The sequence below is a fragment of the Trachurus trachurus genome (genome assembly GCF_905171665.1).
Source record: "Trachurus trachurus genome assembly, chromosome: 18".
NCBI classification, from domain to species: domain Eukaryota; kingdom Metazoa; phylum Chordata; class Actinopteri; order Carangiformes; family Carangidae; genus Trachurus; species Trachurus trachurus.
In genome coordinates this window covers 3,751,904-3,779,637 of record NC_139909.1, presented here as the reverse complement: position 1 = coordinate 3,779,637, position 27,734 = coordinate 3,751,904, and the positions used below count along the sequence as shown (strand labels likewise).

The 27,734-nt window shown below is 40.0% G+C and overlaps 2 protein-coding genes across 2 annotated transcripts in view; both read right to left on the bottom strand.

Moving 5' to 3' along the window:
- Window positions 1–7,385: 7,385 nt before the first annotated feature.
- On the bottom strand, window positions 7,386–10,019 carry LOC311001551 (serine protease FAM111A-like; the record flags this gene model as incomplete). The annotated part of the gene is made up of 4 exons (XM_083992635.1): window positions 7,386–9,176; window positions 9,272–9,322; window positions 9,604–9,645; window positions 9,963–10,019. 4 exons carry the CDS (start codon window positions 10,017–10,019, stop codon window positions 7,386–7,388), a joined length of 1,941 nt encoding a protein of 646 aa, XP_083848761.1.
- Window positions 10,020–26,750: 16,731 nt separating this feature from the next.
- The window catches only part of LOC311001345 (RING finger protein 175-like), a 100,421-nt gene continuing 99,437 nt past the window's right edge, over window positions 26,751–27,734 (bottom strand). The window contains exon 9 of the mRNA XM_083992413.1: window positions 26,751–27,258. Coding sequence (XP_083848539.1) covers window positions 27,138–27,258 — 121 coding nt within the window. The 3' untranslated portion in view covers window positions 26,751–27,137. The remainder of the gene's footprint in view (window positions 27,259–27,734) is intronic.

The window sequence follows — 27,734 nt, the reverse complement described above, 5'->3', positions numbered from 1 at the left end:
CAGCTCATTTACTTAAATTAAGCTAAATGTTAAACATAGGCTACATTTGAAATAACTTACACCTTTCATGACCTAAATTAAGAGTGTCTTTACCTGTTAGTTGTGATTGAGTCTGGAGTTTTAGTCGCAATGACGCCGGCGGCACAGTCGATCCTCTTGATTCAGAGCTGATTCCTGTTGTTTAAAAGTAGAATTTAAAAAAATCAGGATAATTGGAAAAGCCAAGTTGGACAAAGTCTCATATGTCCATCCTGTTTTAATTGGTTTTCCGAACGGCAAAACAGAACAGGGGGCAGCTTTGTCAAGCCGGGTGTTAGGATTCACTGATGAGAGGACAGGTGTGGCGTACTTCCCTCCAATAAACAGCGGATCTTAATGCTGATGTAAGGTGACTCACCTCTTATCAAAGTAAATACCGCTGCTGTCATGGAGTTCAGAGGGAGTGGTGAGTGGGGAACTGCTGACAGATTGAATGTATAAGTAATCCATTAAACTAGAATCTGCCATAATCGCAACTCAAATTAACAGTTGTGCACTTTGCAATGATGAGCAGTGGAAACTGATTCATTGCACAAATCTTTTATAATCTAAAGTTCATACAGCACAAATACAAGTGGCCAAAAGCGCAACAGGTGAAACTTAATTAAGAACATTATGCAGTCTGATACTTCAATAAATTACTGATAACAATGTTCAAATGAGACGTATAAATTATTTGAAAATTATTGAATTATTGAATTTGATTATTTGAAATTATTTAACATCAGTGCACTTCAATACAGTCAGTGCAGATACGATTACGATTCAAGATTATTGTGATATTACGAGTCGAGGGTTTTACCCCGATCGTAGAAGCCACGTAGTCAGAACAGATTTAAAGGATAATTTCCGTTTTTTACAACCTGGACCTTATTTCTAGCATAAAATACGATCATTTACTCACCCAGATAACTTTGGTGTCATTTGGAGTTAGCCGCGCCGCACCGCGGTCGGAGATGACATCATCCAGGTCAGAGGTCAGTAGGTCAACCTACAGGCGCAGCATGTTGATAACATGCCACCACGGGCTCAGAGGGGAATAGCACTAGCCCATCATAACAAAATATTGGTGAAATGAAGGAGTTTTGCGGCGGATAATGTGTTATTTAGAGGCTGCATTGCGTGCCCCGTGTTCTCGCATTATACGGATATGCGCGCCGCTCCACTGGGGCTAATTTCGTCAAAACGACTCCAAATGACACAAAAGTTGTCTGGGTGAGTAAATGATCGTATTTTATGCTAGAAATAAGGTCCAGGTTGTAAAAAATGGAAATTATCCTTTAAGCAAATTTATACCATACTGGAGCTTAACCCTGATGGCCAAAAACACACAAAAAATAGAGGAAAATCATGATTCTGGAGATTTTGTAACGTGAATGACAGTAGAAAATAATTATCAGTGTGTTAGTATTGGGCACATGACGTCTGTCCGACTACCCATTTCTCCGACCATACATTTCTTTATTTTTGCGTCCATTAGTCCGACCTCCCACTTCTCCGGCTTAAGTAGCCCTAACCCTTAACCTTACCCTAAACCTAACCTTAACACTGTAGAATGGGTAGTCGGAGAAATGAGCCGTCGGACTTTTGGGCAGTCAGACTGATGTATGCTCCCCGTTAGTATTTTGGTTCTTGAGTTAGTCCCTCACTTTATCTTGTTAAATTTCAGTGTGTTCTAAGTCTCTTTATGCACGACGACTCTTTGAAATCACCAAAGTTTCCCTGCAGTCACTCACCTGATGCCAGTTACCACATCATCCAGAGCAGCATTTGTTTTACCTCATGTCACACCCACTTTTTGTTTCCCATACAGCTTGTTCACCTGCTGGTTCATTTGCCTGTGAGTCTGTTTGTATTTATAAAAACCTATTTTCTTGAACATCCAGCCTCCCTGTGTGTGTCTGTTTTTGCGTCCAACTCTGCTGTGTTGCTACCATGTTATGTTTGAGTGAGAATCCAAGAGTCTCAGTGTTTCCCTGAACACAATCTAAATAATGTTTCATCCTGCCCACACTCCTCTGTCCTCATTTCTTTAACTGCTGAGTTCCTTATTCTTGTCTTGCCTTTTGTGCTCACTATTTATCTACATTGCACTATCAAGACAGCGGGCTCTTTACCCACTTCCCCATCAAGAAGCCAGAAGTGACAAAGTCCAACTAGAAAAAAATGTTGAGCTGTCCATCAAAACATTATTTTTAACAATCTCATATTTTGTCACGTTAAATAAAAAATTGGAACAACATCAAAGTTAGAACAGAATTTCAACTTGCAGCTGTTGGTTAGATACTTTGCTGGTAGTGAGGTGAAATGGCCACTAGGGGGAGCAGTTTATTCGTCATCTATGCTACAGGTGGTTGTGTGACTGAGGCAACAGTCAACAACTTCAGCCTTTGTATGAAATCACATGGTTTCTTCTAACTCTGACGTACCAGTACCTCAACACGTCTGGTTTTAAAACAGTTTTCTTCAGCTCTGAATCTAAACGTGGTGAGATATGACATATGGGCCAGTTTTGGCAAATTGTTTAACTTATCATTGTTGTCATGGGAGCTGTTGACAAACAAAATAAAAACACTAGTAAATGAATTATAAACTATATTGTCCTAGTGGTCTTCCACAATTTCTTGTATTAATAACATCACATGTGATATAAAAAGTGTGAATATCCATCTGGAGAGCACGGCAGAACTACTCCAGGTTTTAATTGAACTTTTTTCACCACGGCAAAGCTTCAATACTCATTGATCTCAGCAGTGATTGTCACATCTGATCATCTAGAGCAGAACATCTAGAGCAGATAAATCCACCTGCAGGTAACAACAACAGCAGGTGTAAATGAAGCTCTGACTGCGGACTCATTTTCTGGTGACTCGGCTTACTGCACTGAAATGGAACCGGTTCTAAATTTGTAAGAATCGAAAGGATTTCTGACTTTCAGAGACTCCCCATGATTACATCAGTGAATGAGAAAACAGTTTTGGTTTCTTTTTGACTTACGGAGAGTCTCCACCCTCTCCCAGTCTCACCTGCCAGGTAGTGAATTCTCAACAGCCGTCAGGTGAAGGACTGTGAGCAAGATGACACATTTTTTAGATTTTGGTTAAGATTAATATGATTAGGATCTGTATTCAGGGAAACACTGAGGCTCTTGGCTTTTCACTCAAACATAAACCTGACCTGTATTTGCAAACAACCTTAAGGTCACATGGTAGCAACACAGCAGAGTTGGACAGACACACAGACACACACACACACGTGTGAAAGTGAAAGTGATTAAACTATATCCTTAGACCTACCTTGTAACACAGCTCAACTAGATATTATTCCCAGGATCTTCTACGCACTTTTGATGACTGTAAGCACTTTATCATGACACGGTTGCACTTTTGTACTGTCTGAATCTGTATTATTTATCTATTGTACTGCTGCTATTTTATAACATGCCTTTGTTTTTATTTATTGTAATTTGTGTGTACCAGGGAACATCTATGTATGGGACAGCGGATGTAAATTAGCCTGTGGCTACAATCCGGCGTGCTTACGATTGTTTCGTTCATGAACTCGCATTGTCCCATTTTAAAAATAAATTGAATTGAATTGAATTGACACAGGGAGACTGGATGTTCAAGTAAAGAAGCTTTTAATGTTCATAAACAGACTCACAGGTAGAGGTACAGGCAGGTGAACAAGCTCAACAACAAAGGGTGGGTGTGCAGGGAAACTTAGGTGATTTCAAAGTGTAGTCATGTATAACAAGATCTAGAACACAAATTTAACACAACAAGATCCAGTGAGGAACCAACTCATTAAGCGGAAATACTAACACACTGACTGAATTATTTGTAACAGTCATTCAATTTACAACAACCATCCCGATGAACGGTCCAAATGCATGTCTTATATTCTAGGATAAACAATACAAATATCACATTAAAAAAAAAAGATTGTATTATAATATTGCTCATCTGTGATCCCCTCTTCTCTCCCCTACAGTTCACCTTTCCACAGATTCCTCACAATTCTTCTTTTAAAGAATAGTCATCAGAGAACTTGCAATCATCTCAATATTTAGTTGGAGGAGCGATCAACTCTAACCATATGTTTCCTCTTGCTTCCTTCTCAACTCTACTCAACAGTTTATAATTTCCACTTGCCTTCAGTTTGGTTACAAACTGTTTATATATAGTAAGTAGAGGATAGGCACATCCCATGATAATGTTGTTTCCAGAGGTATGACCATACATAGCACTGTGCAACCCGAAAACTCGACCAAAGGCATCAAATGCTGGGGAACCAGAAGAGCCATGAAACATGGAGGTTTTGTAGGTCACTATGTTATCTGCCAGAGCTCCACTGGGCAAAATGTCTTCAATTTTTTGATCTGTGATCACCTGAATGACGGAGTGGGCGGTAAACAAATTGTCTTTGTATTGTCGTAAATGATCATTGATGGCCTGCAGCCTGTTGGTTTTCTCAATTATATACGTAGGATCTATTTTTTTCTCTTCTCCTCCCGGGTGACCAATGATAAAAGCTTGACCAGACTGAGGCATTGGTCCAAAATTCTTCAGGAGCCCTGGTGGGACCTCCACTTTAGTGTTTTTATTGATAAAGTTGAAGCTCTCAGGGTTGATCTCCAGTATGGCGTAATCTTCGTACTCATCAAAGTCAATTAATGTTTTTTTACACCTGAAGTAATAGACATTTGTGAGGGACTCAGGATCATCATAGTTGAACAGAGCCCACACATTTACATCCACCTGCATCGTTTCTTCATCAATGTGACCTTTTAATACATGTGCATTAGTGAGGATGAACTTATCAAACAGCACAAAGCCCGTTCCTCGTCCACCACCCTCAACAGTGACTTTACAAATCGACTCGCCCAGTTTCAGCAGATTCTTGACTTTGTAAACATCACTATAAAAACTTTGGAAGTCTCCAAAATTGTCCTTCCTCTCTGTCACTTCTTCCTCGTAAGAATCAGCACACAACGTTTCTTCCATCCACTTTTTCTCAGAATCTGAGGTCTTAGCCAGCGAGTTGTAAGGAGTCGACTGAGCTATCAGCACTTTGGGTAAAAGCTTTGCAAACTCAGACTCTGTGGGATTTACTGCCTGCCCTGGTTTTCCTTTAGCATACAAGTCTGAATAGGCATCATTACAGTCAGCTAGCTCACATCTGTCACTAGGAGAGTCAACTACAATGTGAACAGTTGTCCTTTCTGTCTGGGTAAGACCTTGACGGACATGTTGGTCAGTCCTGCCTGAACTGTCCTTCTCCTGTTGTCTCATCACTATGGTGTCATTTCCTTCCGTCGCTTTCATCATCACTTCATTTGGAAAGTTCTGCAAAGAGCATCTTTGGGCGTGTGGTGTACAATCTGTAACTGTGGCAATGTTGCGAATATGATCACCTTGCCCAGCTGCTTGGCCAAGTCCACCCAGCAGGAGGAGGAAGAAGAACCATTTTTTAATTTGGTGTGGCTTTTCACCTCCTTCTGAGAGACAGCCAGTCTGCTCCATTCTTTTCTGCTTTCAAACCAGTACCTGGAACATACAAATTAGCTCTCAATTACTCAAGTATCTACAGTACCGTAATATCATCCATGATATAATACCAAGATTGGCTTAAGCCAAGTATTATACAAGAACCTGTTGACAGCATGGGCAGTATGGTATGGTAGTTTCATTTTTACTACAGTTCTATGTCGTATCACAATGTGCTGTTTGTTATCATAACAAGAAGATAACGGTCTTGTTTTAAGATGCTGGTAGGGAAGATTGACTCACTGTGGAATCCCGGCAAACAGGTTCAAGCTGCCAATGACGGAATTCTCGGAAACACGTTCACCAGCTCTCTGCTTTGGGCTTACATATAACTGTAACAGACGGAGACAATTTTCATTATTGAGCAACTGAAAAAAATCAATTAGTGAAATTGGTTAAGAAGCTGGTGTGTTAGGGTTGTTTTGCTGAACATAACCACATCAATTCCACATACAGTATAAAAAGCCACATAATTATGACAACATATTGAGAGTGTAAGGAAAGCACCTGGGTGTCTTACCTTGGATGAAGTTGGAGAAACATATTCTAACTTTCAGTTCAGGTGTTTATAAAGCGGTTGTTCCTCCCACTCAAACGCTGCTATTGAAACGTCCAATAGAAATACAGAGTGACGACTTTGACAATGATGTCAGTGCCTCATTTGGAGATATCGTATGAATGCCCTGTTATGTCCAACAAGTCCATCAACATTTTTCGAACAATTAGTACCAAACATATCACTCAAAAGTAAAGTTTACACTATTTTCTTTTATTGATATAGTTGTTTTGCATAGACACTTAAAATACAGAGACTGTTTGTCAGATTATTGTATTAAGGCATGTAATAAACTATTCTGCTTCAGTTGCACTAGAAAGTAAAGAATATGTAGTATAGTGACATGATATGAGAAGATACACCTTATCAGCTTTTAAAAATCACATGTTTTTCTGAACAGAGTTGAAGTGACAGTGTAGAGGTTTGTTTAAAATAAATGACAAAGCTGCATTTTTCCCATATAAAGACAAATAAAGTGGCTTCCACAAAAAAATTACTTAGTAGTTAATAATGTTAAAATGATATTGAAAAAAACAAAGACATAAGAGACAGAGAAATAAAAATCATTTAAAATAAGACATCAACAAATAAAACAGAAAAAACAATACAAGACCTGGCCTCAGGTGTGATTCAGTACAGAAGGAAAAGGCCCAGACACAGGCTTCCCACACCCCTTTGTCTGGTCCTAATTTGAGACTCTTGTTTCCTTCAGGTCCACATCAATTCCAAGTTACAGATTTTGGTTAGCATGTTATAAGATAGTCTGCTTAAGTTGCACGAGAAAGTGGGGAATATAGTATAGTGACATGATGAGAAGATCAACCTTAACAGCATTTTAAAATCACCCGTTTTTCTAAACAGAGTTAAACTGACAGTGTATACAGACGTTTCATTGAAATAAATGACAGAGCTGTATTTTTCCCATAAAGGCAAGGAGACAACACATAAAACAAAACAAACAAAAAGCACTTGAAATTGTTTTATGACTTAGATATTAAAATGTTATCTAAAAAACAAAAACAAAAGAGACACAGAAACAAAAATCAGTTAATAAAAAAAGTTCCAGATATTGGTTATTTAAGTCAAAATGATCCTGGAGTTTGTTTGTTTTTACCATCTGTGTTCTTCCTGTCTGCCCAGAGCTGATGTCGGTCTGATCAATAAAGACGATGTTCCAGAAAACTTTATGATCTAAAATAGTACACAGCCAGATATGTACTTGTAACCTCCTGGAGAAGCTTCTAATTTATAGTTACCCCATCTGTTTCCATTGGCTCCTCAGCATCTGCTCGCTCAGCTTCCATTACCTCTTTCAGGTACTCATTTTCCTTTGCTTCCTTCTCAACTCTACTGAACAGCTCCTCGTTTCCATTTTCCTTCAGATTGCTCACAAATTTTCTAAAAATAGTAAGCAGAGGATGGGCGTACTCTATAACATGATTTTTTTTCTGTCGAAACTCGTAGGTATATCCTGCGCTGTGCAAACCAAAAACTCTGCCATGGGCATCAAACACTGGTGAACCAGAGGAGCCGTGATACATAAAAGTGTGATAGGTCACTACTTTTTCTGCATCATTTTGATCCATCATTATTCTTTCAATGCCTTGAGATTTGAGCATGTCAATGATTGACTGGATGATCAAGACACTGTCTTTGTGTGGATGTAATTTATCACCAACAGCCTGCTCCCTCATCCCTTTCTCAATGATACACGTAGGATCGGTCTTTTTCACACCTCCCTCTGGGTGACCAATGATACAGGCTTCACCATCCCGAGGCACTGGACCAAAGTTCTTCAAGAGTCCTGGTGGTACCTTGATTTTCTTTGTGTTTGTGCCTTGTTTGGGGTTCTCACCCTCAGGGTCAAGCTCCAGTATGGCATAATCCAGTTCAGAGTTGAAGTCAATGAATGTTTTCTTACAGCTGAACTGGTTGTAGTTAGTGTGAGGCTCTGGGTCATCATAATTAAATAGAGCCCACACGTTTACATCCACCTGACACTTTTCTTCATCCAAGTGATTGTCAAATAAATGTTTGTTTGTCAGGATGAAGTTATCAAACAGCACAAAGCCAGTTCCCTGACGAACACCCCCAACAAGGACTTTACAAACTGACTCACCCATTTTGAACAGATTCTTCATTCTGTGAACTTCACTAAAGGACTGTTGGATCTTTCCAAAATGTTCCTTCCTCAGGGTGAGTTCGTCTTCAAAAGAATCACCGGGGAATCTTTCCTCCATCCATTTTTTCAGATCTGGAAACTGCTCGCGCAGTCTCTCATAAATCTCTTCAGTGTTGTCAATGCTTGACTCTTGACTTCTTTTGACTGCTTTTTCGACAGTGATCCCACTCTGCTTCACTACATCCATGACTGACTTTGTCTTCTGTCTGCTCTGTAGATTATTTGATGCATCTTTGTTTTCCTGCTGTTTCTCATCACTTTTTCTCTTGTTCCGTGGAAGACAGATCTTGAATGACTTCAGATCTAGGTTGTCAACCCACTGTGTACAGACAGTACGAACATTTGGATTCTTATTGTCAGACAAAGTGAATTTGCCGAGGTCGTTGATAAAGCGGCCGTCTCTTTTCAGAGCTTTTGCAATTGTCATGCCCTTCTCTCCGTAAACACAAAGGGTCTTGTACTTTTTGACAGCATTGCTTTTAAAAAGCTCCTTAGATTTGGTGTGCACACCTCCCTCCTTATCAATGAAGAAGACTGCATAAGCCTCTCTTGGATGTATCATTTTGTTTTCTTGGTCTTGTATGTCTTCGAACTTTTCTGGTGTACATGATAGGATCAGACAAACATCATCACTGAGACAAGTACAAGGGAAATGTGTCGCAATAATAGACACCTTATCCTCTTTACCCATCTGAATTATAATGTTTTCATCAGCACATTTAATCTTCTCCTTGTACATTTCAGTTGATTTTATCGCCTCCAGCACTGTGCAAGGTTGATGGCAGTCAACAGTGTATTCTTTACGGTCAGAGCGATTGAATTTCAGTGTGAAGCGATGCGAATGTCCACCCTGCAAAAGAACAGTGACAAAGTGAACATCAGATGGCACCTTTCTTGTGAAAATAAAGCCTATTCTGTGCATGATGTACATTGTGGTCAACTTACAACGTAGCCTTTCTCCTCCTTCACTTCACCTCCTTGACAGCCTGTAAAAGTCTGTACAGTAAAAGAAACATTTACGGTCAATGTAAAAGCATGCACATCATTCATGAAATGATCAAAGTACGGACTTGTGGCAAAATGGTTTTAAGAGCAGATTGTTATAATATTTTGTTTGTGACGTCTTACTAATAATAAGCACTGTCAACTATTTTCTCCTCAATTTTTCCAGGCAAAACTCTTTTTTAGATCATAACTGAGGTCACAGTGTGTGTTGGACTGCGTCATATTTTTTTTTTTTTTTTAAACATCCCATCACACAGAGTCAGGGAGCTCACCTGTGAGGCAGTAGCTCCACCTAGTGGTCTTTCAGGATCCTCCTAAAAACAAGATACATACACAAATCAACTGGGTATGTTGTGGCAAATTCTGCACAGAAACAACACCCACATTTGGAAGAGGGGGCTTTACTGTAACCAACATTCAGGATACACAAGAAGAGAAGAGATCAAAGACTCAAGATGGATTCATTAGTCCTGTAGGAAATTGGTCTCAGACATGCAGACTGCTACATGCATGGTGCATAGGCACGATATTATTGTGTAGACAGGTTTAAAGTGCAATCATCACAATACAATAATACATATCTGTCAAGTTTTAATTACAGAACATCCTTATTTGCCAAACTGTTACTTACCCTTTTCTTTTGAAAATAGGAGTTGATATCCACGAACGTTGGCCTTTTGGACGGCATTTTGACCTAATATTCCGAAAACAAAATGTGATGTTGTTAATATGACATGCTAAAGCAATGACCAGGAAGTGGTCATGTGCACAGTTCAGAAATGGCTAAACATTCCCGATTGTCTCATTCCAATGGTTCTTCTCGTCTTTCTGTCCTTCTTTGTGTGTTTGGACCACACCTAAGGGAAACAGTCTCTAATCGGATCGCTACTCTAGATGGCATCACCCTGACCCCGAGTACAACTGCGAGGAACCTTGGAGTCATTTTTGACCAAGACCTTTCTTTCAGCTCCCACATAAAACACATGACTAGGACCGCCTTCTTCCATCTGCGCAGTATCGCTAAGATTAGGAATATCCTCTCCCAGAGTGATGCTGGAAAAACTGGTGCATGCATTTATCACTTCTAGGCTAGACTACTGCAACACTCTCCTGTCAGGATGTCCGAAAAACTCTCTAAGGAGTCTCCAGCTGGTCCAGAATGCCGCAGCGAGGGTTTTGACAGGAATAAGGAAGAGAGAGCACATCTCTCCCACCTTAGCTTCTCTCCACTGGCTTCCTGTAGGATTTAGAATAGACTTCAAAATCCTTCTGCTGACTTATAAGGCTCTTAATGATAAAGCTCCAACCTATCTGAAAGAACTAATCATTCCTTACTGTCCTACCAGAGCACTCCGTTCCCAGAATGCAGGTCTGTTAGTGACTCCCAGTATCTCTAAAAACAGACTGGGAGGTAGAGCCTTCAGTTACCGGGCTCCTTTACTGTGGAACCAGCTCTCTCCATGGGTCAAAGAGGCAGACACTCTAACTACATTTTGAACTTATCATTCTCTGTTGTACTTTGTAGTTTGACCTTGGTGTCTCGCACTCTCTCTGTGTTTCCGCAGATCCACAGGAGCTCCATCTCTCTGCACCAGCCACCGCCTGCATCGCCCGCTTCCCCCCTTTCCCCTGCTGCTAGACCGGCCTCCCCTCCCTTCCCATGAACCAGTCTGCCATCCAGTCCTCCCATCGAGCTGACCGGCTCTCCCTGCCTTCCCTCCCACCAGAAACTGCCTCCATCAGCTTTTGTTAACAATTCCATGTTTCCCACATTCTGTGTTTTATAGTGTATTGTTGCTACACAGTGCACTTTTGCCCAAGACAAATTTCCCCTTTTGGGGACAATAAAGTTGATCTAATCTAAATCTAATCTGTTATAAACTATAAACTGTTTTCTTGTCTAACAACATCGATTGCACGTCTGTCCGTCCTGGGTGAGGGATCTGTTTGTCTCACATTAAGGCTGCTGCATACATGGTGTATAGCCAGGACATTATAGTGTGGATCACAACACAATAATAATATAATAAATAAATAATAAGTAGTAATTACAGAATATTGTTAGCCAAACTACTACTTACCCTTTTCTTCTCAAAAGAGGACCTGGCATCCTCTGTCCTTGGCCTTTTGGAAAGCATGTTGACCTAATGTTACAGAAGCAAAATTTGATGTTGTTAGCTAAAGTAGCATTAGCAGGTACGTCTTACAATGTTGTACTGTTCTTATACAAAGTTCAGCCAAACACCAGGTTGAAGAGAGAGGGATAGCAGAGGCTCCTCTGACAGCTGTGGAGCTGCAGCTGAACCGGCTGGAGAGCACAGCGCGACCCACGTCCTTTTTTGTTTGTTTGTTTGTTTGTTTTTTTAGCAGTGCAGTTGTCACAGGTGATGCATACCGTATCTATGTCCCAGTATGTTTGTCCTCTGATCTTCCTTCATGTGACCGCACTGCATAACTGGCGCATACTGTAAGTCCCCCTGTGTAACTTTTTGCTGTGAAATATGACTGAAGGTACGAGTGGAAGTCTGCTATAATGCTACTTTAATATTCATTCAACAATCTTTTCCCACTTAAAAAATATAAATAATAATAATAAAATGTGTGCACTTTTAAATACATTTATTATAGGGCAAAGAATGCGTAGACAAAAACGTTGACTTTTGTGCAGGTGGAACATGCTCAAACTGTATTAGTAGCTACTAGTAGCCTAGCTCATATCCCTTTAAGAACCGTGTGCGTGTCTTGTTAGTAACGGCTCGAGCACTGGAAGAGAGTAACGACTCCACCATTGGCTCCCGTGCCCCTAGTGGCAGGATGTGGGTATTGCAAAAGCGCCCAGAAAACCCATTCACTCCAATGTATGTGTTTTGCCCACTTGCTTGTAAATTGATGAAAACATGTCTTGGTCATATCAAATTATACTTATAATTTGTTTATTACAAAATGTAGATTGAAACATTAACTGTTTTTTTGTTGTTGTTGTTTTTTTACTCACCTATGTGTTAATGTTTATCTGTAAAGGGTCCTCAATGATGCTATTAAGGTGGGTGATCTAAATGTCCTTAAATTATTGAAAACACCACACTTGCTCATTCACCAACAATGCAGCGATGTCAGTTCTTGGGCGCTTTTGCAATACCCATATTCCTCCACCAGGAGGCGCTTCCATTGAACCGATGCTGTCCTTACTCTCTTTTCCAGTGCTCTAGTAACGGCACTACACGACACGCCCCCTACACGCCTCTCTCTTGCAGGCCGCAGACGGACATTGGACGGGAGGGGTGAGTGAGTGAGCGCTGCAATCTAGAATCTGAACGCTGGATGTCACGGTTTAACCCCAATACTAAACACTGAGGCTTTAAAAAAAAAAAAAAAAAACCTCTCTCCTTACCAGGAACTCCAGCAGTGGAGAAAAGTAACAGACAGTAAAATAAACATAAAAAGCGTATTCCTTCATTTCAATGGCCCAGGGCTGTTTGTGTCATCTAGCTGCTAACGATCAACAAGCTTACACAAACCTAACCTCAATTATTAGCTTAGCCTACCTACATAAAAGCAGAAGTAACATCAGCCATTTTGACCATGTCAACATGACCCATTCTCAGTTCGTTTAGCTACTTAAACTAGGTTAGAAATAACGGTGTAATCTTTCATGACTCAAATTAAGAGTGTCTTTACCTGTTAGTTGGTTGTCATTGTTGTTGTTGTAGTAGTAGTAGTAGTTAGTGGTTTAAAGTCCGCTCTTCTGGTCGATCCTCTGCGGTCCAGAGCTGCCGAGGGAGTGAGGGGGATTCGAAGTACCCGCCGTGAAAAAGGGGAGGGGCGATGCCAGCGCTGCCTTCAGGACAACTCGGAAGTCGGAACTCCAGCCCGGAAACTTATATCGAGGATCTAACCATGGCTGTTTCTGACACTATTAATGTTATTACGTATAATCTTGGGTAATTATATCCATTGTGCAAAACGGAGGAACTCTAACCCTTCCTTTTCTTGTTTCATTAACAAGTTTAAGTTATTCTTTTCATCCCTTAAAAAGACAAAAAAAAGTATGCAAAAAAGTTAAGTCTAAATATTTCTCGTTTCCTTCTCTTCTAAGCTATATTTAAATTTAACTTATCTTTTGCTGCTCTGTTTTTGTCTAACATGTATGCCTGGGAAATACTAATTGATTTATTTATTATTTACTTTTTTGTTTCATGATTCCCTTACTGTTATGTTGGCACTCTACACCGTGCCTGTTTTTCATGTGTATTGCTGTTGTTGTTGTTGTTGTTGTTGTTGTTGTCACTGACAGTTTGTATTTTCAATGCTATTAAAAATAAATAAATAAGTTAGCGAGGAGAAAGAATATGGGTGCACGAAAGAAGTTTGGTATATTGTTGCAGTTGGCTGAACACTAAAAATACATGCAGCTGCAATTCATGTTTATTTTAGAAGCAAAAGCAAAATTATTTTTATTATTATTATTTTGAATTATCCCGGACCTGTTTGACGCCGTTCAATTCATTTTTTTTTTTTTTTTTTTTTACAATGCGGAGCTCGTTTGTCCCGAGTTGTCTTGAACGCAGCAGGAAAACTAACTAGTACTAGAACTCTATTTACTTGGTCATGTCTGGTCATGTCCGGCAAAGCGTTCAGCGATATCTTACGGGGCATTTTGATTTGATTTTATTAAGATGAACATCCCCATTAGCTGCTGCACCTAATAATATAGGTGTCAGAGCTGAAATGTTAGGATCCCCTGTGGTTCACTGTCCAAACTGATTGACTGATTGAAACTGATACATTTAATCTGAAATAGATTTAAAAGGACATTATAATGCTCATAGAGGGGGGATTTAACTCCATTGAGTGAATATAAACAATTACCAAATGATTTATTCCATTGCTACTGTAGAATAATATGCAGTTGTGTTGACAACAATTTGCAAACTATAACAATTGAGTGACAACAAGCCACTTTCTCACTCATGTGTGGTGGTTAAAATAAACTATTACGCCCGAGTGGGTGCAAAGATAAAGATAGACAGGACAGTGCTGTTTTGCTTTGCTGGCAGAGTGTTCGAGATGTGACCATGCAAAGTTGATGCATTGCTGTGTGATAAGACACTTACTCCACCACCGTGACCGGAGATTACCCTGAGGCTACAGCTTGTTCATAATCAGCGGGTTCAAATATAGGCTACGCACCAGCCTTAAACATTTCTTCAGAACCACCAAAGGACAACCTTAACCCTCTATGGTCCCATGTTGCCCCCACTTTTTGGCCTGTAACATCTCCACAATTCATTCCATTTAATGCTGTAATACTTAAAAAAAAGAGAGGAGACCTTAGAGAACCAATAACAATGCTTTAATTTATCACATTCCTTTCAAGAAGCCATACTGAAACCCTTTTTGCAGACTTTTTCAAAGGAAACAGGTTTGCCATTTTGCTCCACTAAAACGGTCTGAAAACATACAGTAACTTCCTGGCCCCTTTTTCATCTGGAAAAATATATATTTACACTAATAGATTAGTAAAGTTAAATTTTTAATAGTTCCATGCAATTTATTTACTTATTAAATAATGGAAACTTGTTAAAATGCACCTGTTGCCCGAAAGCAACAACGTACCATTATAGAACATTGCAATGTTGCCTTGAGGCGACAGTGGACCATTATGGAATCAATATTGCATTATGAGACTATGGTAGTGTGTGTTTAGGTGTAAATATAATGTTCAAAAACATATAATTCATCATAATTTTGTTTTTTATCCTTAATAAATGTGATTTTGGATGCAGTAAAGTAAACATCAGGCTATTATGATGAGGAGGAGGAAGATGAGAATGAGAATTCGGATGAGGATGAGGCCAGTGAAGGGGAAAGTCTACAGAGACTGGTGTTTCTAATACAGTATATGATTAACCGTAATGGTACAATGTAAAAATTTCTTTAGATTATGTTTATTTAGTCTATTTTGAGACATAAAAACACTCCAAACATGTTTTCCCCCACTGGCATCATAATGCGTAGGTACCATAGAGGGTTAAAAGTGACACACAGAAAGACAGGCAGAGATTTTTTTTTCCATTTGTAGTTAGATTTATTCAGTATAAAGTTAATAGCAGCAGTCTTGATAAGAAAGCAACATCTACTTGATTTGGCAAAAGAAAGATTTCCTCCTGATGAATGGGAGAACATTTCATGGATCTGATAAAGAAAAAAAAAAACACAAATAATAACGGACAGTTTGGAGGATGGCTACTGTCGTTATGGAGAACATGCAAGAGTTCACTCAGATCTGCCACAACGTACTTCACCTGCTTTACTTTATGGAGTGTGTACTGTATAATACCTAATTAATGAACGATTAAAGCAGAAGTAAGCGATATTTTTGTGTTAATATAAGTCTTAAATAGTTGTATCTTCCGACAGCAATCACTTCTATAGAGTGTTTGGTCTGAAACACGGGTCTGTCAGTCCCTCTGCTCTGCTCTGAGCCGAGGAGAAAACTTTCCTTGTATCCTACAAGTTTTATCCAATGAGGAGAGAGAACGGCATCGTAACTCGTGTTTTTCCGACCTGTGAAGCCGTACCAGTTCGATCTGGTGCGAGTTCACGGGTCGGAAGTTACGAGTGGCCGTTATAGTGACTTTCACAGGTAAAACAGGTCGGAGAAACACGAGTGGGTTGCCTGGAACGCTACAAAGTCGTAAGTTGTGACTTGAAGCTGTAATTTACGGTTTCAAAAGCCTGCCTGGAACGCAGCATTAGCCAAAACGACCGGATCGCTTACTTCTGCTTTAAGTAGGCCATTATTACCAAGCTAACGTTAACACTGAGGGATACAGCACGGTATCCCAGAATGCATTTTTGCATTGACCAGACAGTTGAGAGTGACAATCATCAACAAGTATATTAGCAGGCCGGCGGTTCTTAAAAGTCGACCACTGACTGTCAACTTTAGCTTTATCATACAAATTAAGATTATAAAACAGACATCCCAAATAAAAACCTATAAGTAACAAACAAAGAAACAAACTCGACATGTAAACAGGTTTTGTGTGTGTGTGTGTGTGTGTGTGTGTGTGTGTGTGTGTGTGTGTGTGTGTGTGTGTGTGTGTGTGTGTGTGTGTGTGTGTGTGTGTGTGTGTGTGTGTGTGTGTGTGTGTGTGTACCACCAACTCCCGGACAGAGTCGTAATCAAAGTGCAAAGAGCTGTGGCTGTTTCAAAAATGTAGATCAAGTCTTGTAAAACAAATAGTTGGACTTGGAAACTTGTTAGTGGTGCCGACAGACCAGACCAGCAGTGAGCAGTGCTCGGGAAAAGAATATTTAAAAAAACCCCAACAAAAAACAAATTTTTTTTATGACAATACAAAATAAAGCACTGTAAGACCGAACAGTCAAAGCTGGTCAAAAAAGATGAGATGTGTTAACTCATAATTTAAAAACCAACCATTTCAACACAAACGGGCTGAGTCATTTAAACAAATTTCCAGTTTTAAGTTTACAGTCATTTACAACTTTGATGATTGTGATGCATTGTACTCAAATCATCTGACAGCAACTCTTAAACTACGTGATGACGTCACGTACGTCCGTACGTGATTCGACGTGCCTGCCGGTCAAACTGGAAGTTTGTCCGCCATTACTGTCACTCTCGCTTGCGGATCATGCAAACTGCCACACCTGACGGACTTCACCCGCCGTTCTTTTCTGCCACGGTGCTGACAGCGCTTACTGCCTTCATTCTTATGTTTTCCTTGGTCGTACTGCTTTGGTGAGTAATTTCTTGGTATGCATTTCAGAACTTGCGTTGAATTACTTTGTTTGAAATTCATTTTTCTCAGCTCAAACGTAGTTTTTTTAGCTTAGCCTAGTTTAGCGAAAAAACGTGGTAGAAAGGAGTCCGTCGTGCTGAGCAACAGGTACACAGTAAGTTAGACGTATCCGGTGTGTGCCTCCGTATCAAACTTCTTCCAAAACTACTAAAAACGATTTTTTTCCCCCCTCCAAATTAATGTTCAAAATGTTTAATTTTATTTAGCACGTTTCAGTAAAATGTAATGGTTAAATTTGATGGTTGGCACCAAGGTTTTACCTAATTGTAATGCTATAACGTTGTTCCATGTGTATTGTGCTTATGTCAGGTAAGCTAATAATAAAATTAAAGCCTGTATTTTTTGTGTGAAAAAAACCCATCGCGGTCACAGCCAAGGTCCCGTGTCCACGGTCTGTGCGCAGTAACCTGACTTCCAAAGAGTAGAAGAGTAAAAACTGAAAATCAGTAAAGTGCTAAAGAAATCAAATCCCAGGTCTTTATTTACTTGCTATAGGCTTTTATACATTTTACGGTTAGTGGTGTAAGGACTGTTTTGAAGATTAGGGCTGCAACGAGTAGCAGATTTTACTATCCGAGTATTTGAGGCCGCTACTCGAGTATTCGTTTACGGGGGTGGGGTGGTGCGGTGCAAGCGGAGCGCAGAGGCATGCGGGGGAGAGCAGAGCATAGGAGAGCGAAGCGAAGACAGACGGACAGCCGTCCTGTTAGAGGGGGGGAACAGGGAACTCCCTGTCAGGTAAATCGGACAGTCAAGTAACACACTTTTTTTCATAATAACACACTTTACAGCTGAAACAGTTGTCCATACAGTGTGATATTTAAAAGTATTAAGCAGCCTGTTTAAACATTTACACAAGTATACTCAGCAAAGCCTTTATGAAAGCAAGGTATCAGTAAGATATATATTAACTACCTTCTCACTGAATTCTATGTTGCTCCTCACCTTGTAACGTTTCAACATGCAAGTAAACCCTACAGAACAAAGAAATAGAAAAATAAATATCTTAATTGTTTGAGACTCCCCTCTCCATGAACAGTTTTTTTAGGGTGTCCTTGGATTTTGTGTATTACAGTTTGAAACAACACTGTGTTTCATGCAATGCCTGTAATGTTAAGTAACTGATGAATGTTCAATGCTATTGATAGAAAAATATTCCATTACATTATAAAGGTTGCAGCCTGTCTAACTTTTAATTCTCTCTTTCTCCTGTCTGTCTGTCTGTCTCCTCCTCTCTCTCTCTCTCTCTCTCTCTCTCTGCAGGCTGAAGCAACGGGGCCTTCAACCTGGTATGTCTACTGAACATAATATCATGTAAAACGTGGTCCTGAGAATTTTGGTTTTGCCATGGCTTGGAGGTGCAAACTTTGTGCTACTGTCTTTGATAAAAGGACACAGTTGTTTGAACACTATCGTTTGCATCATAGCAATTTCTCCTCAGTCAGTCCATTGCCTTGTCTCTATGATGACTGTGTCTGCACATTTTATTCATTAAATGCATTGAAAACTCACTTAAGCCGGTTACACACTCAGACAGGAATACAAAGTGGCAGTCTGTTAGGATGTGTGTCATTTGTCTGTGCTGTGTGTAAAATCAAACAACCTTTTAATGATAAAACTCTTCTCAGTCATTTAAGGACACATTTAAAACAGAATGAGATGGTGGATTGTCCATTCAAAAATTGCCACTACCGTACCAATGTGTATTCCTCATTCAATGCTCACAAAAGTAGGACTCATCCAGACTGTGAAGTCTCAGCTTTTAAAACTGAGATTGTCTTGACAGAAACTGACTGCCAACCAGTTCAGGGACAAGCTGAATCTGATGAAGCTGGTCCCTCTTTTCTTGAGCTGGATGCTCCAGAGTGTAATCCTCCTGAGTCTGGATTTGACAGTGGTGAATTGCAAGCTCAACTGAGAAACAACTTGGCTTCTCTGTTCTTGAAAATGCACAGTGTTCTGCATGTATCAGAGATGGCGATACAAGACATAGTTGAAAATTTGGCACAAATATTCACATTGTCCAAACCCCTTGTGAGAGACTCAATCATCAAGGTTTTAGGAGAGCATAGTCAGTCTCTAAATGATGCTCTTCTTAATGAAATTGTGGAAGCCGTCATGAAAAGTAATGTTTTTGTCAGCACTACTGCTGAGGGTGCAGAGTTGTCCACTGCTAAGCGGAGGAAAACGTTTGTAAGGAGTAACTACCCTCTGGTAATGCCAGTACAGTATGCTGTGGATTCCACTGGGCACACAGCTGTGTATGTTCCAGTACTACAGATGCTTCAAACAATGTTTAAAAATACAGATCTTCTTGACAAGATTCAAGAAACTAAACCATCACCACCTGGAATGTACATGTCTCATGAAGATGGGACATATTTCAAAGAAAATCCATTGTTGTCAGCAACAGGAGAGTTGAAGTTGTCACTGATTTTGTATGTGGATGACATTGAGCTAGCTAATCCTTTAGGCACCTCTAGAAAGATCCACAAGCTTTGTGCAGTATACTGGTTGCTAGCCAATATACCCAGTATGTATCGTTCCAGCCTTCATGTCATACAGCTAGCTCTGCTGTGCAAAGTACCTGATTTGCAGAGTTGCGGTTATGAAAGTGTCCTTTCACCTTTGTTGAAAGATTTGAGAACTCTTGAGCAGGATGGCATCTTTATTGAACCTGTCGGCCAATGTGTAAAAGGCACTGTCATGTGTGTCGCAGCTGATAATTTGGCTGCTCATGGTCTTGCAGGCTTTGTACAGTGCTTCAGAGGAGATTACACCTGCAGATTTTGTGTCTGCACTGCAGCTCAGAGACAGTCCAAAGATGTTTCTGAAGGAGAGTTTTCCATGAGAACGACGACCTGCCATGATATTCATGTGCAGAAAGTTGTGCAAGGAGAAACTGCATCTCATTGCGGCGTTAAGGGTGAGTGTGCTCTTAGTAAGATATTGCAGCATTTTCATCCAATTTCTGGTTTCCCGCCTGATATACTTCACGACCTTTTTGAGGGTATTGTGCCAGTGGAATTGGCCTTGTGCATCAGGGAGATGATTCGTCTGAAATACTTCACACTTGAATATCTAAACACAAAGATTCGCACATTTCCATATCAGCACTCTGATAGGGTTGACAAACCACACCCAATCCCAAAATCTTTTGCTGCCAAATTAAGCATTGGCGGCAATGGGCACGAAAATTCCACTCTGCTGAGGTTATTGCCTCTTATGGTAGGAAGTAAAGTTCCGGAAGGAGATGAAACATGGGCCATACTGATGGACCTGAAAGACATTGTGCAGCTGGTGTTGTCCCCATCTTTCACAGAGGAACACATCCAGTACATGCAGGCTAAAATAAGTGATCACAGACAGGGTCTTCAAGCTGTGTTTCCAGACTTTAAGCTCAGACCAAAACATCATTACATTGAGCATTACCCAGAACTGACAAAGCGTTTTGGGCCACTTGTTAACCTCTGGACCATGAGGTTTGAGGGAAAACATCGCTTTTTCAAGAGGGTGATACACGACACACAGAATTTCAAGAATGTCTTGAAAACTCTTGCAACCAGGCATCAGCATATGATGGCGTATCACCTCAATTCGCCATCTTTTTTCAGACCCCACACACAAGCCTCAAGTGTCACCTCGGTCCAAGTCGAAACACTGCCACAAGTGGCCAAAGACTTCATACAAACAAAGACAGACAGCCAAACTGTATACAGTACATCAAAGCTCTCCATAAATGGCACAGAGTTTGCAAAAGGAATGTTTGTTTCTGCAGGCCAGACTGGAGGACTTCCAAAATTCAGCAGAATTGAACATGTACTGCTTGTGAACAACTCTGTGTCTTTTCTTTGCAGGGACTACGAGTGCTGGTACATGGAACATTTAAGATCGTTTGAGCTGACATCTACAGGCAACTTCCTTGTGCATCAGCCGTCAGACTTGAATGACACAGTAAGCCTCACAGCATACATTCTTGATGGACACTTGATGTTGACACAAAAAAGATTTATTTTGATCTGACTTGATGACTTGAAGCATTAAAATGTATTTAGAAGCAGGCACCTGCACTGTACCATAGTGCTGGGCAATAGGGGCAAAATCAAACATCAAGATATTTTGACCAAATACCCCTATTAATATTTCATCAATATCGTAGGGATGATTGTTTGTGCTTTCACAAAATATTTACACAATGAGTTTTGATTAATAATTATCAGTAATGAGAATATAATAGAACAGCCAGATCAGTATGGTAAGTTCAAAAAGTAACATTACTTTATTGTAATGCAGACTTTAAAACCAGGAAATGACAGAACTTATGCCATATCACCAGATGATCTAGTCCCATATCATGATATCCTTACATTGCCCAGCTCTATTATACAGTCCCTTGAAACAGTGCCTTCTGCTTAAAATAATGACTTGCACCAATCATAAACAGTGATTTGTATTGAAAAATGAAATATGAAGGAAATTGTTGGCAATTATTTTCAGCCAAATTGTTGTCATTAATGAATTCTCTCTCTCTTTTCCTTCTTAATGATAGGAAATGGCAGCTCAAAACTTCCTCCTTCATGTCCATATCTCCCCAGACGTTGTCAGAAAGATGACATTCAATTCACGTCCAGAATCTGTGGATGAGCTAAAAATTATGATGAAAGAAAAGTTTAGGCTAGACGGTGACTTTAGCCTAGCATACCAAGATCCAGATTTTGATGGGCAGTTATGTTCACTTGTAGACATTGAAGAACTTCCGCAGAAGGCTGTACTGAAAGTGATCAGGTCTGAGAGTGATGCCAGTTCAGTTGCATCAGATGACACAATAATATTGCCTCATGCTATGACTTCAGCCAGGGCTGAAAGATGGCCTGATGTTTTTTCAGTGCCGACTTTTTCTCATGAGGTAGAATTCTTACTTGATGAGGGAAATGCTACATATGAGCGAACAGGGAAAACGCTTAGGTTATCTAAGGGACAAAAGCATGATGTTCTCGAGAGCCTTGCTAACAAAATGCATAGCTTCACAGCATACCCTGAGGATAAGCAGTTGTCAGTGGTAGCAGAAGCACTTGTCACCAAGCATCCCTGTCTTAAAGAGCCAGGATCTCAGACAGGATGGTATGGTTGGAAAAATAGTTTGAGGTTTAAAATGGGGAACTACCGTAGTAAGTTGAGTCGGGCAGGAATTTTTGAGGTAGCTGTAAATTCTGGGAAGAGGAGCAGAAACAACCCAGACAGACAAGCTCCCCATGCTAACATCAAAAGACCAAAGAGGGCAGAGGTGAATTTCCTTCCTAATTTCCCAAGAGGTGAAGATGCTGCAAGCCTTGAACAATTGAGACTCCAAATCGTAGATGAAGTGAAGATGAGTGACAAGAACCTTCTCCTGATTGGAAAGTTGATGCAGACCACCTTTGCCCTGCGGCGCAAAGAGGTCATCGATGATGAGCCACCTGTCGGCGACATCCTGGAACGCTGGCCTGCCCTCAAACTTGAGTCACAGGTAATATGTCTCTCACAAATCACATTTGAGTAGATGTACTAAATTTAATTCCTTTGTGTGGTTTTGTCAGTGAGAACTTAAATAGTCTTACTCTAATGTAGATTAATTTTTCTCCAAAAGCTAACAAGTGGTCATAGTATGTCCGTGTACGTTTCCATCTCCATGTGTCTTATTTTTCCTCAGGAAAGACACATATACAATGCTCTGACTTAAGCAATCATTTTATTTTTTTACAGATCTGTGCAGAGTTTCACAGAATCTCAAACATCAACCTGAAGAACTGCTTCTATGCTGAGTTGGATCAACACGCCCCCCGTTTTCTGAGCTTGTTCAGGAAGACAGCTGCACGCACAGGGAAAGTAGCAGAAGTCCTCAGTGAGATCTTCAGGATTTATGACCTCCAGGTACGTTGTGTAAGCTTCTTGGTGCTTGATAATGACGCTACAATAGTTTTCTTTATATTTGGTAGGACTCTGACCTCTAAAAGCAAGTAAAGCAAGAATATGTTTTCACACCCAAGGAACAAGTTGACGTCCATGTCAGACGTGCTGCTGTCCTCCGTGCTCTCCCTGCATATTTGCATGAGGATGACTCTGGATTTCTGAAGCAATGGGATGTAAGTATGTTATGGGATGCCAGTTACATTTTTTTTACTCGAATCTAGAAAATCAGTTTGTTTGTTTTTATTAAAAAATGTCAGTGTTTGAATATGTTATGTTTCTTGCCAGGAAGCATGACCTGATTACTCAAGATAAGAGCTTGTGAGAATTTTTGTGTAGTTCTTTTGAAAGGGAAAAAATATATATATACAGCGGGGAAAATAAGTATTGAACACGTCAACATTTTTCTCAGAAAATATATTTCTAATTGAGCTATTGACATGAAATTTTCACCAGATGTCGGCATCAACCCAAGTAATGCACACATACAAAGAAATCCGAACATTAATGTCCATAAATTAAGTTATTTGTAATAAAGTGAAATGACACAGGGAATAAGTATTGAACACATGAAGAAAAGGAGGGCAAAAAGGTATGGAAAGCCAAGAAAGCAGCTGGAGTTTGTCAGTATTTAGAATGTAATCCTGTCTCCTATCAGTGCAAAGTAATATCTGCTGGTTTAGTCCTGATTGATGCCTTTTAAAAAGGTTTCTCACCACCAAGGTGTCAGACAATAAGTATTGCATGGTGGGCAATGGCAAAGGGCTGTCTAAAGACCTACACAACCTTACTATTGCAAAACAGGAGTCAAAACAATAATCAGAAGGGTTCCCTAACAGTCCAGGACACTGGTGGAGAGCTTCAGAAAGACCTGGAATCAGCAGGTACAGTTGTTTCATAGAAAACAATAAGTAATGCACTCAACCGCCATGGCCTCCATGCACACACACCATGCAAGACATAGAGGCCATGGCGGTTGAGTGTGTTACTTATTGTTTTCTATGAAACAACTGTACCTGCTGATCCCAGGTCTTTCTGAAGCTCTCCACCAGTGTCCTGGACTGTTAGGGAACCCTTCTGATTATTGTTTTGACTCTTCTGTCTGAAATCTTTGGCTGCGTAGGTCTTTAGACAGCTCTTAGACAGCTCTTTGCCATTGCCCATCATGCAATACTTATTGTCTGACACCTTGGTGGTGAGAAACCTTTTTAAAAGGCATCAATCAGGACTAAACCAGCAGATATTACTTTGCACTGATAGGAGACAGGATTACATTCTAAATACTGACAAACTCCAGCTGCTTTCTTGGCTTTCCATACCTTTTTGCCCCTCCTTTTCTTCATGTGTTCAATACTTATTCCCTGTGTCATTTCACTTTATTACACATAACTTAATTTATGGACATTAATGTTCAGATTTCTTTGTATGTGTGCATTACTTGGGTTGATGCCGACATCTGGTGAAAAGTTCATGTCAATAGCTCAATTAGAAATATATCTTCTGAGAAAAATGTTGACGTGTTCAATACTTATTTTCCCCGCTGTATATATACACACACACACACACAGTGGCTGTTAGTTAACAATGTATTTACCGCAAGTATTTTTGTGAAATAGCTGAGGCAGTTTGGGGTCAACATCTCTGTTCTTGTCCGCAGATGTCACAGTCTGACGAACCAGACATCAATGACGTACCAGTTGGGCTCCTCTTGATCAGTGCCAGTTCAACAGATGCTACATTCTTCTGCCCAGAGAGGATTGCAGTCGTGCTTGAGGGTAACATGGTTATTGAGCTCCCCACATTCGCTGATGCATTTGTCATGCTTTTTGCACTGATTTATGCGCTGCATCTAAGTTACCCAAAAGCCTTGGCCAATACATTTGACTTTACCCAGAAAGTCTTGATGGGCCTGGATGATGGGAAGCTGAAGCCTAGGGTGTTGAGCCTTAAAAATGCCATTTTGGCAGTGGAGTAATTTCCTGTGTATGGACATACAAAAACCAGGTTTCTTGTTTACTTGATACATTTGCACAGGATGCACTTGATACACTTTATTTTTCTTTTTTGAAAAGAGATCTGTTTCAACAGTATTCTCAGTGAATTTTGAATGTGTTACTGTTCAAAAGTGATTTTTGCTGTAGTGTTTGTACTATATGGATGTGTATAACAGAAATGGCTACTGTAAAACAAGTAGCTTCTTAGTAGGTCGTTCATTTTTGCTATTCTCTTTGTACTGCTGTAGCCATTTCTGTGGAATCGTTAATGTACGGGTGATGATCAATGAACAGAACTGTTTATGATAATATTGGATTTGAAAGGCATAGTTAGGGTTTTTTGATATAAAGTTGTATGACCTCCTCACCATTAGTTCAAAAGAGTAATCCACAGCTGTAGCTCTGGGAGACAGAGTGAACAATAAATGGTGGCACTACAGCTGTAGATCCAACTTCAGCAACAATGCCAGAACTGTGCTTGCAGGATGCAGTAGGGGAAAAGTGTTGACACTGTTGAGGCACAACACTAATGGTGAGATGTCATACAACTTCATGCCAAAAAACTCGAACTATCCCTTATGATTTTAGCGATTTTAAGCTCTTCAAATTTTAACTAACCAAACAGTAAATCAATAAACAGTTTTCGTGATTGATTTTGTTTTTGCTCCCCCCAGAAAAATTGTGTATTTGTAAGATCACAAGTGTTTGTCCACTCATAGATGTGGTGGTTATTTCCTCTGGCCATTTTCTTAGGCCTTTGCACTGTTTTATAAGTACTACCAGTACTGTATTTTTGATGTTACTTTTGGAGTGTTTATACTGTATGGAAGTGAACTTGGTTGGCGATATACTATATACGGTAACAGTTAACAACAATCAGATATATTGCCATGTTCTTCAGCATGTAATTCCTTTTTTTTATATACATAATGGTTATGGCAATATTGGATTACTATAATTTTGGCATCAATGGGATGACATGCTTGGAATGTCGGGTATTCAAAACCACAACATTTTTCTTTGAGAAAATTCACGATGTATATCAGTATCACGATAAAACTTACCTGTACCGTGAAAGGAGTTTGTCCACTTCCAGGGTTCTAGGATAATCCTCTTGCCATTTTCTAAAGGCACTTGCACTGTTACTTTGCTGTTACTTAATAAAAGAGTAACTTGTATTTAAATTCATCTGTTTTTAATGTTTACTCAAAGTATGTTTGTAGTTTGTAGTAAAAGCTACTTAATAAAATTTACGTATTAAGTATGTATTTCATGTTTCTTAATTTGAGGGAATTTTAAGTTAAAATTAAGTGAAATATTTAAGTATATTGAACTTAAATAAGTAAAGTTAATATAAAGTGAACATTGTCTTGCTTAGAAATTAAATGTTTTCTGTTAACATAACCAATATGTTTTAGTTAGTTCTACTTATTGTTTTTGAGTACTCTGAAAACAAAAATACAGAGTAGTAATAACAAAATGAAGAAGAGTTTCTTAACTTAAAAAAATGTAGTGAAAAGTACTTAACCAAATATGTTTACTTAACTTACAATATTGTGTAACTGTCACTTAAAAATTTTTATGTAATCAGTTACAACAATTTTTTTGAGTTGAATTAACTTATCCGGTTTTACAGTGAGCAATGGTCAACATGCAAGAGACAGTGTTTCAACAAGTTCCAAACTGGACACGTTTCTTTCTTCTGTTTGGAAAAGATGAAATACTCGACCTGTGCTTCGATGTTTCTGTTCCAGTTTAGTTGGCAGCAGCTTTGGGATCACGGTGTCCCCCAAAGACCGGCCGAGATCGCCCTGCACCAAACCAAACTTTCCTTTTCTTTTCTTTTCTTTTTTTTTTTGCAAGCGCTCGGTCCAAGAACTGAAGCACCGACGAAACATAAGACGACAGCAGCAGCAGCAGCTACAGTCAGTTCCTCCTCTTCCTGCTGCCAAACGTTAACGTCTCTCTCACACTCGACTCAACGTCCAGACCTTCCTACGGCGGCGTCAGCGGCGTCGCTCCTCGAGGCCGATCTATCTATTCGAGGCCAAGTGAGAAGTTAATTCCATGGACGATACCGATGATGATGGGTTGCCAGGCAACGAGGTATCTGAGCCAGTCGAGCAGCTGCCCGTAGAGGACGTGTGTCTTTTCCCAGCTGGCGACAGGTGGAGGAGTTAAGGAGCGATTCCAGAAGACACGGACCGTTTTAACGGTAACGCACTGTGGTAAAAGATTAAACAGGTTGCACATTATGGTTGATTTTTGTTGTGTTTAAAAGGGATAGTTCAACATTATGGCAAAGTGGCACATTGCCATTATCCCTATAGTCATAGCAGTAGGTTCGTTACCTTTAATTGTCGGTGCAAGCTATTTTTAGAACGGCGGAGCAGAGCCGTGAGCTGCTCAGAGCTACGCTACGGAGGCTCATTATGGGATTTCTTGGTTTCCCTCATCAAACTCATCAATAACACAATCCAACAACTCCACAACGCTCTGGTGGACAAGTTGTGAGCTGCACATTCACCACGCTATGAGATAATAACACAACGTTACCACACAGAGTTGTTTTAGAGGGAAATACAGAGACTGTTGATGAAAAACTGCCCCTGAAGGCAACGTGCATCAGCGGTT